Here is a 15,586-nt window from a genome sequence, read left to right as displayed (position 1 = left end):
GTAAACCACTTAGGCTATAAGTGGTATATAAATACTAAAAATAAATAAATAAATGCTGCTACTTAAGTTTGAGGCTCTTTTCCTCACACGTTTGGGACTGCTAGATACTCTGTAGGTTCATTCCACTGCCTGGCTTAGTAACAACTGAAGTACAGCTGTGGCAACTGTCTGATATTTCCCATGTGGTTTCAAATGAATGCACATCCCTATAACTATGCAACGCAGAGTCGTTTTTCTGAACATTCTCCACCTGGGTGCATACCTGCTTTGGGTCGAATTAGCAGCTGCTTGCATTACTGCAGCAGCTGCCTCCTGTGCCTTACGATTCACCGTTGGCATAGGCGGGCCCATTCCAGGGCCTCCCTGATGAGGCATGCCAGGAGAGTTTGGGGTCATGCTGTTCATGTTTCCAGGAAATGGTCGATTCTGCATTCCGGCTGATGGCATTCGGCCCATAGCCATGGTGCCACATGGCTGGCTTGGTCCCTGTCCATGCATCTGGTTGTTGGAATTCAAACCCATTCCAGGCCCTGGGCCACTGTAGCTTGTATTGGAAACCCCACTATAGGATGGAGATCTAGTGTAGTTACCTTAAAGAAAGAAATAACAAAATAACTTTTCTATTCTATATCCAGCATATTGAGTTAATTATTATGGAAAAAATATCTGGGCATAGAAAATATACACAGAAGCTGTGCTATACAATCCCCACACCATAATGCTGTTGAAAACTAATATATCTTTCACAAAAATTTTCTTAATCTAAGCTTGAAGAAATCAGAAAATTCTTCCTTAAGCTCAACAAATCACTTTCAGTGGCGTTGGTATTACTCTGTTTTATTTACAGCTATCTTAAACAAATGGTTCAGGTTTGAATAATTTCCTAAAAGAGACGTCCATAGGCCATTATTGAGATGGCTTGGGGAAATCCACTGCTTATTCCTAGGATAAGCAGCATAAAATCTGATTACTACTAGGTACTTGGGGATGCTGGACCTGATGGACCTTCGGTCTGTCCCAGTATGACAATTCTTATGTTCTTATTCACTTTCACTCTAGAACAGTGGTTTTTAAATCTGTTCTGGAGGACCCCCCAGCCACTCAGGTTTTCAAGATATCCCTAATGAATATGCATGAGTGAGATTTGCCTATAAAGTAGGTAGTAGGCATGCACATTTCTCTCATGCCATATTCATTACAGATATCTTGAAAATCCGACTGGCTGGGGGTCCCCAGGAAAGGTTTAAGAACCACTGCTCTAGCAGACTAGACTTTTTATTCTATTTTAGTGTATCGCAAATTGTGTGCTGTGGCACACTAGTGTGCCGTAGCGAGATTCTGGGTGTGCTGCGAGACGCTGGCTAGTGCTGCCTAATTCAAGGAAAATTTTTTTTCGATTTGATCTATTGAATCGATTTTTCAATTCGATTTGCTTTTCCTGCCAAATCGAGCATTTTTTTCAAATGTCCTTGCGGGTTTATTTTGTAGCCTTTCTACCAACGTCCCTGCCCCCTCCTCTTTTCCCTCTCCAATCCAACGCCAGCGTTGTGGTGTAAACAAATTAAACAAAAAGACTTTTCCTCTCTCTGTTAGGTCCTAGTTCACGCTCGCTAACACCAGCTATGGCAAGATACACATTTCAAGTCTGACATTCCCTGTGCAGTAGTTTTCCATACCTCCTTTCCATTCCCCTGTGCAGAAGCACCCGACCAACTCTCCCACCATGAGACCCGGACATACCTCCGAGGCCTCCTAAAGCAGCAGTGGCATTGCTCTGAACGGGCTACTCGCGGCTTCCCTCTGCCACATCATCAGTGGCGTCATCAGTGATGCTGCAGAGGGAAGGCCCTGGTGGGAAGAATGATGCCGCTGCTGCTTTAAGAGACCTCGGAGGTATGTCAGGTCTCACGGGGATGGGTGTGTGTGTTGGTTGCTGAATTGGTAAGTCTAATTTTCTCAGACAATGAATCGATTCAAATCGGGCAGCACTAGTACGAGTATGCCCTGAGGTCCTCTAGCCATGGCCCTGAGTTTAGTGTGTTGTGGCTTGAAAAATTTGTGACACACTGTTTTACTGCACAGTCTTTTTATGAGTTTCTTAGTGGTTTTCACATACTGCAAGTCCCTGGATTCTATAAAGATCACCCAAAATTGGACTTGGATCCCAGATCTGTGGGCTGTAATCATTAAATTATTGGAGCTGCAATCATTAAATTATTGGAGCTAAGAAGCATTTAAGAAGCACTTATGACCTGGGTGCTGATCTGACTATACTCTATTCTGTAACAATGAGCGCTTAAAGTGGATTGCGTGCAACTCAGAAGGAGGTGAGGCCATGGGAGGATCAGGGGCATTCATAAAAGATAGGCGCAGTGTTACAGAATCTGTGCTCAGCTTGCATGCCATAATTTACAATAATATCAAACAATAATTCCCACTTAAGCTAGAATGTGTATGAAAGTTCTATTTTACTAACAGGAGTAAGCCTCAGTAATGGAGCCTACGCGTAGTCAAATTCAATGACTGGGGTATTCAGCGTAGTTGTTTGTTGCTCCTTATTCTCCAATCATTGGCTTCACTCCTTCACTCCTATTATTTTACTTTATTTATCAAAAGACTAAAACTAATATAAATTAGTGATTATTATTTAAGGTCGTTTTTTTAGTATATAAAAAAGCTGTAATTAGTTCGTTTCCATTCCTTTCATTACACTCTTGTAAACTTCATGAAACTGCATTCATTCATTTAACTCCAAAGGTTAATTCTTATTATATATTGATAGTTAAGCAACATTTCTTATTTAGAAATTCTTATTAATAGTTGAGCAACATTTCTTATTTTAGAAAGCCTACTTATCTTGAGTCAGCGCTTGTATTACAGAAAAGCCAACGTGGCCAACGTTTCGTGGGCAAAGATTCCAACCCACTGCATCAGGGCCGAATATTATGGAAAACAAGCCGTGCTCACTATGTATTTGAAAGCGGTCTCATAATTTACACCAGGTTTCAGCTGGCTTAAGTCCTGACACTGATCCTACTGCGCCTTTTATAAAACAGAACCGACCACCAAACTTTCAGCACCTTTAATAGAATCTGGCCTGAGGTGTAAAGTGGAAAAGAACAGTGAGGCAATAATGTCTATAAAAAAAAAACAAAAAACAACAGGTCAAGGAATTGGTGTTTTTAAAAAGTGTAATCAAATCCAGAACCGCTCTGCTACAAACTTTGATAGCACAATGTATCAGACTCGACACAGTCGTGTTTCCGTGGTGATGCCTACATCAGGAGTCATGTGATCCAATATCATCACTCAAAAATGCTGTACAGTAGTTCGTTCGCTGTGATCAGCATGTCAGTGTATAATCCTTTAGCTTTGGTTAAACTTTTTAAGAACACCATTTCCTTGACCTGATTTTTTTTTTTTTTTTTTTTGGGGGGGGGAGGGTTTCCTGTGAAGACTATACGACAATACATTTCTCTTCATCACTCTACTGAAACACCGCTTCAAAGTCCTTGAACAGATTCAAGTTGAAAAGTTGAAAAAGGCAGAGCCTATGCTCAACTCTTCCACATTCTGGCATTCTTTATGCTCATACGCAACCCTCTATTCTACTTTGATTTCACAATGTGCCATAATTCATAGGCAGAGAAAACAAGAAGGTGAATTTAGGATTGTGAATTATTAAGCATTAGAAATCCCTTAAACTCAATACAAATATAGTAAGGGTACTCTTGGGAAAAGCTTCCCCCACACTGCCATGTCAATACTCACTGAGGAATACACCTTCTGGGTGAGAGCTAACTCACTCTCCATGTATGTGCAAGTTTGGTTTTTCTGTTGAATCTGCAAATATCAGCACCGGCTCATAAGTTGGTTCTTGTCACAGGGATATCTCCTCACTAAGTATTAAACTGAGACCGCAACTCATTTCACCAGATACCTTCCAGATAATAAGAGTATTCAATCACTGCTTAGATCAGTGTTTTTCAACCTTTTTACACCTATGGGCCGGCAAAAATAAAATAATTATTCTGTGGACCGGCAATCGAAGAACACTGGGCTAAGTCGTGGGCCAGACCCCGCCCTCTCTACCCAATCTCCACCCCAAGACCCCACCCCCATAATAGTACTAATTGCACCTTGCACGTCCCGTGCCTCATCTGGAAGCCTTCCCTCTGACATTGCAACGTCAGAGAGAATGCTTCCGGTTCAGGCGCAGGATGCCCGTAGGAGCCACTGCCCGCGGCTTTGTGCACTGAATCAGTTAGAAGAGGGAGCTGGCTCGAAGATAACGCCACATCGATTGCACCGTGGACCAGCGATTGAAGAACACTGTTTTGGGCCTGATGCACGTGCTGGCCCTGTGGACCAGCAGGAAATTTCTGTGGACTGGCACTGGTCCATGGACCAGTGGTTGAAGAACACTGGCTTAGATGACCTGGATTTCTATTGCAACTGAAAGGTAAAAAATCTGTATACTTCTGCAGTTCTTTTCAGCCATCTAGTTCCCCTTATGTACCTCTCAGTTTTCACATTTCCTAACACATAAGAACCACAGACTATAATAAGCAGAAAGTATTATATTACTAAGGGTAGTGACAAAATGAAAGATAAACCTTTTGGTGGATCCTGGTAAGAAGTATGTTGCATTTCTCCCTTTCAAATATACTGGGCATACATTTTAAAACTCCCACAAACGCACCCTGTGATTCTGAATACAGAGGAAAGCCATAGAGGAGAAAGCAGCAGGCAAAGCAAAGATACTTATCTGTAGCAGATGTAGAGAGTGACACAGTAACCATCACCATGGAAATTTTGTGGTTTTCCATGAGAATTCCATGGGGATGAGGAATGTCCACTGTTATCACCTTGTATTGCAGGTTGGCCAAGGTATTGCCGTGGGAATGGGAACCACTGCTATAATGCCGAACACCCCCCCCCCCCGTGCCGTACCTTACCATCCCTAGTGGTCTAGTGGCTTCTTTGGGAGCAGGAAAGAGCCCACCTTTTTCCTGCCCTCTGATGCCGCTACAGCGCCGGTCCAAAGATGTTCAAAATGGCTACCGAGACTTCATGAGGCAGCCTCGCGAAACCCCGATGCCAGCAAGAGAGTTATCTGTAAGTATGGTGGGGGAGGGATAGGAAGGAAACAGCAAAGGGGTAGAGAGGGGCAAGAAAGTGAAAATATTACTATGGGGTACAGAGGAGGGAGAAAGACTGCAAGGAGAGGAGCAAGAGAGGGAGAAATGTTGAGGAATAAGGGTGCATGGGGAGAAATGTTAAAAATTATGGTGGAAAGGAGGAAGGGAGAGATGCTTGACCCAGGGCACAAAAGAGGGGGAGAGAAATGGTGGATAGTGGGAGAGAGGCAGAGATATTGGACATGGCAGAGAAAGGGAGCAAATGATGCATGGGGAAAGGAGAAGAGAAATGATGGACCAAGGGGGTCGATGCTCTGACCCAGGAGATAACTCCTCTGACCCTGATGCTCAACATAGAACAGGAGTGTGTGATCTTGTCCTTGTTTGACGTCTTGATACATCCTCAGGCTGGGTTGAGGAAGGCATGGTGTAAACTGACAGCCATCACTGGCTCCATCTGTGTGTCTTTAACAGTTCACAGAACTTCATTCTTCTCAAAAATGACTCTTACTCCTGTAAATATCAACAACCCAGTTTATTAGGTCAACTATATCTGGACTTCTCATCGCCTGTGTTATGGCCCACAGTGGCTTAAACACAAAGGAAGATCATCAAGGTCTCTCATTGAATCCAAACCCACTGGTCTTTTAAATTCCAACACACTCAGCCAGCCAGCATAGTTCAGGATTGTCTTTGTACAGGACTTCTAATCCTCTCACTTGTCTCCAGGATTGCCCAAATCCAAGTCCCTAGTTCCATGAAGGCAAATTCCAGGCTCCAAATAAACAAAAAGTCTAAAGTATTTCAGCTTACTGTATCTGGTGGTCTTGGAAAAACTCCTTTCTTATAACGGGGTTTAAATTTCACAATCCCTAAAGCCTTCAGCACCTTCAGTTTTGTACTTTTAAAGTTAATTTCTTAGTGAGGAAAATGCCTCTTAATAAAATCAGCTTCTTTCTTCTGTGGATAGACTGGCTGCCACTCATCTATACTTAGTCTTGCATACCTTTTCATTCCTTTCTTCCTCAGTTTCACTCGGGGGATTCACCCACAAGAGTTTTAGGAATTTCCCTTAAAAACTCACAGTTTAGCTTCATTATTAATCGTGTCCCAGTTCGACAATGAGCAAAATGCCCATAGGTTCCTCCAGAGAGCTCCATTGTCATGGATAGGCAGCCTTTCTCATTCTCCTCATCCCCCCCTTGTGTTAGCTGCAAGATCTTAAAATTCCCTCAAGCTTAGTTCCAAAGGAGAACCTCAAAACATGGAACAGAACTGGCTGGGTTTGGTTCTGGCAGCGCTTCCAAAGCATACTGTTTTGGGGCATGACAGCGCTTCCTTTTTTCTTAGTTCAGTCCTACTTTTTCTTCCCCTAGTTGCAGTAGTGTTTGAATTGGGCCAGGCTCTGTAATATGGGAAGCTAAGTTTTTCAGTCCTTCTCCCTGAGAGATATGGGGTTGGGGATCTCTATGCTATCCTCCTAAGGATTTCCTGTAAAGCTACTGGTGCTATTTTGGAATCTGTTTTGACTTCCTGTCACAAACGACACCTTTAAAGCCTGTGTAGACTGCATCTGAAGTAGCCCTGAAAGCTCTTCTTTGAGCATAGTCTGGATCTCTTCCTGAAGAGTCGACATCTGCGAGGAAGCAGACTGCATCTTATGTTGTCTGCATCAACGTAGAGGGACGTACAGTGCGTCAACACTTACTATGTGTTGAGGAGATGGATGGCTGGGACAATGCTGTGCCATGCCTAGAAGCGGAAGAATGTTTATGCTTCTTAGTTTTTCTTACATGCTACCTGCCCTGGAAGAAAATAATGTTTAGCCTTGCCTATGGAGAAAGCCCAATGTTCCTTGTTTCTCTATGTGAAATTTGTGCATGTGGTGTCAATACCAATGCTGGTGTCCATGCGGGCTCTGTGTTGGGTCCCGAATCTCCCACCATGCTCAATGTTGATGCCGAAATGAAAAATCTTTCACACTGAAGTTGTTGGGCTTTAAGTGTCCTCTTTCGTATACACACACACAGAACCTAGGCACTGAACACAATTGTGGGGGTCAGAACCTGAAACGGTACATATTACATATTTTACATTTATATTTCTAGTTTATATATTGTTTATATACTGTATGTATTTTTATGGTTTACTTTTATTTTCATTTTGCTATTCTGTTTCTTTAGGCTACTTTTTCCACCCCTGAGGAAGGCTTATTTTGACGAAACACAGACCATGTTGGGGTCCAGTATATATTTCAATACAAAGGACTTTCTATGCCTGTCACATTTTATGTATACATATGTGTACTTTTAACTTAAATTTGTTGACATTTCAATAAACTAATTGTCCTTATAGTGGTTTGACCTGTGTCCCTTCCCCACTTCCTTTTTTGTTCTGATTACATTGAGTACATTTCTTGAAACTGTTTGGCACCCTCTTTGACATAGAGGGAAAAATGGTCAATGAGAAGTCAAAAGGCTTGATGGCCTAGAGCTTGAGTGAAAAGATATCTAAGTTTGATGCGCTGAGGAGAAACAGCTTCTGAGCTCTGCAGAAAACAGAACTGATGGTCCAATGAGCTAATGTCAAGCAGGAAGGCACCGTCAAGCACGCGGAATGGGCACTGCCTAAAGATTTAAAGTGATAGTGCACTTGCCAGTGTCCTTACCGGGTTCAATGGATGACATCACCGACATATGAGAATATTATGCCTTTTTTGTCCTCAGAGAAGTACTATTCATCAACTCTTCTTGTTGACTGGAGCAGATATATTTCTGAGGGCAATGATGTCCCCCTTCAACTCTTCTTTCTGCCAGCACCAAAGCAAGCATTAGAGAATGACACGGTGACAAAATTCATCACCATTCCCGTCCCCACGGATAACAGCGGGAAATAAACCCATGTCATTTTCTAGTGTCTATTTCAACCTCAGTCCTTCTACACCAGCATTCTTCAAAGCAAAGCTTGCGGGTCAGTGGTTCTGGCCATTCATACTCTGATTCTTCCTTCTCTACTTAAAGAATGACATGAAGATGGTTTCCCGCGGTTATCCGCAGGGACGGGAACGGTGATGAATTTTGTCACCGTGTCATTCTCTAGCAAGCATCTACTTTAGGAGTTATTTAAATAGCATATCTGAGAGAGTCGGCACTGTTCCCTCTAAGCTGAGCAGGAGTCCTCCACCCACAGTCTCACCAATAGAGGGTGCTGTTTTACTGTCACATTTTTCAATTGTGAGGGACAGGCAAGTTCTGCAGGACTCCAGGGAGCATACCTGTCCTTAGCGACTGAAAATATTCCACCCCCTAGTGGTAGCAATGCAGCTGGAGGACACCTGCTCAGCTTAGAGGGAACACTCCCTTCTAAACATTCAGACCCTAGACACGTCTAATTTTCCTATGCCGTAATCCTGCCATAGACTACCCTGCAGAACAAAATTTTCTCACAGCTCTTCTTAGCTGAAGATTGTGATCTGAATGTTTTCCAACAAGAGACATAATGAGGTAAATTAATGGGAATGCCAAAAAACAGCATTTTTTTTTTAACCAGCAAAGTTTGTCTAACACAAAGAGTGTGTTTTGTTGATGTCTTTCATAGACACAGAATGGAAGCAAAACTTTGATCCATTTAGCTCTAAATTTATTTTTTAAAGTGAATAGTGAATCATTCTCATAACCATAGCTAGAGTCCTTCAAGCTTAGTAATTTAAACATTTCTATTCATTTCATACAGCCCATTCTTGGATTCTTTGATATCTCTGTTCAGCTTCTAAAATCATATTTGTACTCATTCAAAGCAACTCAAAGCCTGGTACCTTTCTATTCTTCGGTCTATTACCTTTGGTCTCCATGTGTTTTTTTTTCTAAATGGATGTGTCATCACTATGTTCAGTTAAATCTGGATAAGAATAAGCTCCCTCTTTTCCTTGTCTTTACCTCCCCTCTCATTAATACATTATTTATTTATTTACAGTAATTATAGACCACAAATTTAAAAACCCTAAGCGGTTTTACTTAGTGTTTATTTATTTATTTATTCTCCATAGAAATGGCTTTTGGGGTATGTGATCTGTATATAAAGTGTTGCTGCTGCCATACTGGTACCCTCTTCCCGCTCACGTTTTTGTATATAATTTGGGTATTGGCAGTGATTCTCACATGCTGCCTGCCACTAACCTGAAAGCCTTCCCTTTGCCGTAGAGAGACTTCTGGATTAGCAGTAGGCAGCGTGTGGGAATCGCTACGTATATCATGACCTGATGAAGCTGACACCATCTGAGATTCGGTGCAGGGAATTCTGCATGACTGGGCAAATTCTGCATTGCGCAGTCACGCAGAATTCCTCCAGGAGTAAGTAACATAGTAAATGATGTCAGATAAAGACCTGAATGGTCAATCCAGTCTGCCCATAAATTAATTCATGATTAAATTTTCTTTTTCTTTGATATTTTTGGGCCCTAAGCTGTAAAGTTCACCCAATAATGTCCTTAGGTTCCTACTACTGGAGTTGCCATCAAAGCTCACTCCAGCCTATCCAAACCATCTTGCTGCTTGCAGAGTACAGGTCGTAAAAGTCTGCCCAGCACCGTCCTCATGTTCCAAATTACTCGAGTTCCCGTCGAAGTCCTCCCCAGCCCATCCTAAATCAAATTCACATTTGTCAATAAAAACAAGTATACAAGGCAGGGATCTTCATTAATTTTTAAGCTGGAGCCACTTTGTATTCTAATGAGCTGATGAACAACTGACAAATATCATCCCATGCGGAGCCATGACCCTGCTGAGCAGTGTGTATCAATGATCCATCCCCACCAGCCCACCTTCAAACTTCATTGGGGTTTCCTCATGATTATGAGCATTTCCAAATTCATTCTCTTTTGTCTACTGAGATATCTTGTCTTTCAGGTTCACGGCTCTTCCTCTCATCCACTTTCCCCTTCTTGTCCTAAGGTCTCTGGGGCTACCACTGGCTCACAGGCCTTGCATTAAAGAACCCAACAAAATATTTTTTGTCTAGCTTTCAAATGTTAAAATCTCTTTCTTCAAGATGTGCCTCTTGCCGCAAGAGGCACATCCTGTAAGCAGTCAGCCGTACCGGCGTCTCTCCTCCTTGCTGGCGTCTCAAGGCACACCTGGAATCTGCTGTGGCACACAATTTGCGATACATTGTCTTAGACTGTGAGGCCCAAATTCTGTAACTGGCGCCTAATGTTAGGCACCTATTTTGGAGGCGCCCAATAGGCGCCTATCTAAATTGAAAAACAGGCTCAATTAAGCTTGTTAATCAGCAATAATTGAAACTTAGGCGCCTATCAAGAAAGAGCAATTCTGTAACAAGGCGTCTCAAAAAATTTAGGCGACCTTCAAAAAAATAGGCGCTATGCATGTTAGGCGTGGGCGTGGCTACGTGTTAGGCGCCTTGTTACAGAATCACTGCTCTTAAGCATGCTTATATGGTCGCCTAAATTTTAGTTGTGCCTTGAGCTGGCCTATTTATTGGGCACCTCCAAAATAGGTGCCACTCAGCATGATTCAATAAACAGCAGCCAATTTTACCTGAATCACGCTGAATGGTGCCTATTTTGGTGCCTAACTTTTGGGCGCTTCTTATAGAATTTGCCCCTAAGATCCTTGGGAAAGGGACAAGTTGCATATTTGACTTGAACACTTTTCACATAAGTATAGTGCCATTTGGTCCAGTAGCACTATAAAAATTCTAAGTATCATTATTACTTAACAGTTATCACATTACTTTCTCTGTTCCTTCTTCTGAAGTTCAGGTTCCTGCTACCATTGTTGCAACCCTGCTTACTGTAGCATTCTCTCAAATGGTCTCTTGCTTTTTAATCTTTTCACTGAAAGGATTATTCTATACCTCTTTGCCCCTTCCCTGTGAAGACTCCAATTCCTCTCCCTGTGAAGAATACTGCCTCCTTCAATTTGTTTGCCTACTAATCTTCTTCATTGCAGGTCTTTTTTTTAACGCTTGGCCATCTTTCTGGATTAGTTTTGATTTAATTTGTCCATTCATGGTTTGTTTTTGCTTCACTGGGCTTATCTTATACCTTTGTGACTTCAGTTTGTTGCCTTTTTTTAATTGCGTTGGGGGAATTAAGCTTTACAAATGAAGATAAAATAAAAATAAAATGGGGATTGAAATAAATATTAGGATGCAAGTGGCTTCTCCCTTCATTATCTGAGATCTCTCTTCTTTGTATTAGGAACTTGATTAGCTTTGTTTTAAATTTCCCTTATATTTTGTTAATATCACTTGATTGAAATCTGTAGTACTGTGTATCTCCATATTTCTGGACAAAAGATTTATATCTTATTTTATGCTGGCTTTTACTAAACTGTGTTAGAGGTTTCTACCGTGGGTCGGCGAGGTAAATGCTCTGATGCTCTTAGAATTCCCAGCAGCCGGCGGCACGGCGAAGCATGCCTCCCATTGTCGGCCTGTCCCGGAAGTATTCTTTCTGCAGCACTTCCTCTTCCCGCTTAGGCAGGACGCTGCAGAAAGAACACTTCTGCAGCAGGCCGACTTTTTTGTACTAAGCTGGAAAGAACACCAACAGCATTTAATAGCAGTTCCAAGTATTCAATAGCAGTTCCAGGTGATATCATAAGTTCTATGTCCCATCGTGGTCCTACTAAGCTGGGTTTCAGGGCGACAGCCCCTTCTTCAGGGACCCGACATGAAAAATAGCTTAGGGCTCCTTTTACAAAGCTGCGTTAGCATTTTTAGAACGCGCTAAACCCGCGCTATGCAGCTAGAACTAATGCCAGCTCAATGCTGGCATAAGCTTCTAGCACAGCCGACAGTTTAGCGCGGACTATTACGCGCGTTAAACCGCTAATGCGGCTCTGTAAAAGGAGCCCTTAGTATAGGACAATTGAAGCCAGACCCAGTAGGAAAGAAAAGGATTTCCTCTAACCTGCCCTATTCATCCTTTTATGAGGAGCCTGCTAGGCAGTGTTGCCAGAAACATTTTTTTATAATCCCACCCAATTACCTTGAAAAAGCAGCCCCAAAACAGCCCAATGTATGAGGGGATGCTGAAAAGTTCTCAGCCCAACTAACTTCAGTTGGGACAGCTTCCACAAAGTAGCGTCCGCACGTACTCACAGAAGATACAAAACAAAATTCACAGCCACAAAACAACTCTTTCTAATCGGATTCAAATTGCTCTACAGATTAGAGAGCTGGACGGGGACGGGGACGACGGGAATCCCGCGGGACCCGCGGGCATCCCGCGGGTTCCCCCTTCGGGTCACGGGGATCCCGTGGGGACGCCCCTAGGGTCGCGGGGATCCCGTGGGGACGCCCCCTAGGGTCGCGGGGATCCCGTGGGGACGCCTCCGAGGGTCGCGGGGTTCCTGCGGGGCTGGATGTACTCAGTCACGCGGCTCTTCTTCTCCCTACCTTCTCTGCTTGCAGCACAGAGCCGAACGGAAGTCTTCCCGACGTCAGCGCTGACGTCGGGAAGACTTCCGTTTGGCTCTATGCTGCAGGCAGTGCAGGTAAGGAGGAGAGTAGCCTCGCGGTTCGAGTGGCTACCAAGGGAGGGGGGCGGTCCGCCCCGCCCCGCCACACCCCGCCCCGGTTGCAGCACAGCCGGCCAGGTCCCCTTACTTTTGTGGCACTTCCCCGACCGACCGACAACAGCCCCGGTCCGACAATCCTCCCTGCCCTGTAGCCGCGAATCTAAATTATCTTCTTACAGCAGCTGTAATAAGGTAATATAGATTCGCGGTTAAGGGCAGGGAGGTTTGTCGGACCGGGGCTGTTGTCGGTCGGAAGGGGAAGTGCCACAAAAGTAAGGGGACCTGGCCGGCTGTGCTGCACCCGGGGCGGTAGAGAAGGAGGGGGGAGAAGGACGCTGAAAGGCCATGGGGAAGACGGGAGGGGGGGAAGGACTCTGAAAGCACTTGAAGACAGAGGAGGGAGAAGGACGCTGAAAGCACATGGGGAATACAAAGGGGTGGAGAAGGACGCTGAAAGGCCATGGGAAGGGCGGGGGGGGGGGGAGGACTCTGAAAGCACTTGTGGAAGACAGAGGGGGGAGAAGGATGCTGAAAGCACATGGGGAAGACAAAGGGGTGGAGAAGGACGCTGATAGGACATGGGGAAGATGGGGGGAGAAGGATGCTGAAAGGAAATGGGGAAGAGAGAGTAGGGAGAAGACACTGGCAGGGAAGAAGACAGATGCCAGACTATGGGGGGAGCGGAGAGAAGAAGATGGGTGCCAGACCAATTTGGAAGGGGGAAGAAAGGGAGAGGCACAGTAACAGAGCAAATGGAAGATGCAGAAGGAAGAGAGACAGTGGATGGAAGGAATTGAATGAGAACATGAGGAAAGCAGAAACCAGGCAACAAAGGTAGGAAAAGAATTATATTTCTTTTTTTTAATTTTGCTTCAGGATAAAGTAGTATATTAGTTGTGTTGATAAAAATTTATAAACATTAGAGGCTCTGGTAGAAACCCGTTTGCAAAGTATGTATTCTTCCCAATTAATATTTTCAAATTAATAAAGTCTTTTTGCTTATTTGTAAATGGGTTTCTACCAGAGCCTTTAATTCAGTAGCATAATTAAATGAAATAACTATTTCTGAAGTTTATAGGGACGGGCGGGGATGGAGGGGATTCCTCGCGGGGACGGGTGGGGACGGAGGGGATTCCTCGCGGGGACGGGTGGGGACGGAGGGATTCCTTACGGGGACAGGTGGGGACGGGTGGGATTCCTCACAGGGATGGGTGGGGATGGGTGGGACTTTGGCGGGGACGGGTGAGATTTCTGTCCCCGCGCAACTCTCTACTACAGATCTGGACGTTCCCTAATACTCTATGGGGAGGGGATTAAACAGTGGTGTACCTAGGGTATGTGACACACGGGGCAATCATTTCCCCAATATAAAAAGGGATTGGAGGAGCACCCCCTAGGAGCTACACCCATGGTGCACTGCCCACCAGTGTTCCCGCTAAGCTGCGTTGGCCTGCGCTCGCGCACAAAATATTACATCGCAGCGCAAAGTTTCTCTTCACAGCGCACACACGCGTCGGTAAGGTAAGGGGACGCATTGGGGGGATTGCACTTCCCCACAATTGCCATGCTTCGGTTCCTCTTCTTCCTTCCTTCCTCCCCCCCCCCCCGCGGGACCCTGCGGCACCATCAACTCTTACTCCCTCTAATGTCGGCCCTGCAGCTCCAGACTTCCTCGCACCTTCTCCCCTCCCCCTTTGGATCGCTATTATTTTAAATGTTATAGCCGCGGAGCTGTATCCATCAGTGGAGATGTCTAACCTCGGCCTGCCCCGGAACTCTTACTGCAACAGTGACTTCCTGTTCCTGCCTAGACGGGCGGCTGCTGCAGTAAGAGTTCCGGGGCAGGCCGAGGTTAGACATCTCCACTGATGGATACAGCTCCGCGGCTATAACATTTAAAATAATAGCGATCCAAAGGGGGAGGGGAGAAGGTGCGAGGAAGTCTGGAGCTGCATGGCCGACATTAGAGGGAGTAAGAGTTGATGGTGCCGCAGGGTCCCGCGGGGGGGGGGGGAGGAAGGAAGGAAGAAGAGGAACCGAAGCATGGCAATTGTGGGGAAGTGCAGAGCTGCAGGGAAGAGTGTTGCGGTACCCAGCTGGAGGGAGAAGGAAGATGAGGGAGGGAATTAAAGGAGATGCCAGGGCTTGGAGCGTAGGAGGAAGGTATGCCAGTCTAAGGGAAAAGGAAGGGGGAGATGTGAGAGCATGGAGGGGGAGCGAAAGATGGAAGAAAAGGAAAGGAGAGAGATGCCAGAGAATCAGGGAAGGGGAGATACCAGACTATGAGGAGAGGTGTGGGAGAGGGAAGGCGAGGAGAGAGATGCCAGACCAATGGGGTGAAAGGAGAGATGGAAGGGGGAGGCATACAGTTTCTGGAAGGGGCATAGAAGGAGAGAAGATGCCATATAGGGGAAGAGAGACGGCAGACAGTGGATGGAAGGAAGAGAGTTACAAGAAGATGAGGAAAGGAGAAACCACAGAAGACAAAGGTAGAAAAAAATTTCTATTTATTTATTGCTTTAGGAGACATGTGTCACTGTTTCTGTGAAGCATTGTATGCAGAGTCCAGCTTCTTGCTGGTTCAATTTAACCTTTGTCTATGTATTTTTATTTTATCCCCCCTTTTACAAAACTGTGAAGCGTTTTTAGCACCAGCCTTGGTGGTAGCAGCTCTGATGCTCAGAATTTTATGAGCATCAGAGCTGTTACCTCCGTAGCTAAAATCCACACTACAGTTTTGTAAAAGAGGGAGGGGTTAGTTTGTGATTACATATTCCTTACTAGGCGAAGGTGTTTTCTGTGTTCTGTGTGTTCGAAAGACATGGTTTTCTGTTAGGATTGACGGTGTAGGATTGATCTGTGCTGGTCTGGCTTGTTTAGTTTTACAATGGGTGTATTGAT

At 44.6% G+C, this 15,586-nt stretch overlaps 1 protein-coding gene across 3 annotated transcripts in view; it reads right to left on the bottom strand.

Moving 5' to 3' along the window:
- The window catches only part of ARID1B (AT-rich interaction domain 1B), a 938,949-nt gene that overhangs the window by 183,851 nt on the left and 739,512 nt on the right, over positions 1–15,586 (bottom strand). For all 3 annotated transcript variants that reach the window (XM_033937003.1, XM_033937004.1, XM_033937005.1), the window contains one exon: positions 263–590. In XM_033937003.1, the coding sequence (XP_033792894.1) occupies positions 263–590 (328 nt within the window). The remainder of the gene's footprint in view (positions 1–262; positions 591–15,586) is intronic.

Source organism: Geotrypetes seraphini, chromosome 3, assembly GCF_902459505.1.
Source record: "Geotrypetes seraphini chromosome 3, aGeoSer1.1, whole genome shotgun sequence".
In the NCBI taxonomy this organism is placed as follows: Eukaryota; Metazoa; Chordata; class Amphibia; order Gymnophiona; family Dermophiidae; genus Geotrypetes; species Geotrypetes seraphini.
The sequence above is the reverse complement of the archived record's forward strand: the minus strand, read 5'-3'. Positions and strand labels throughout refer to the sequence as shown.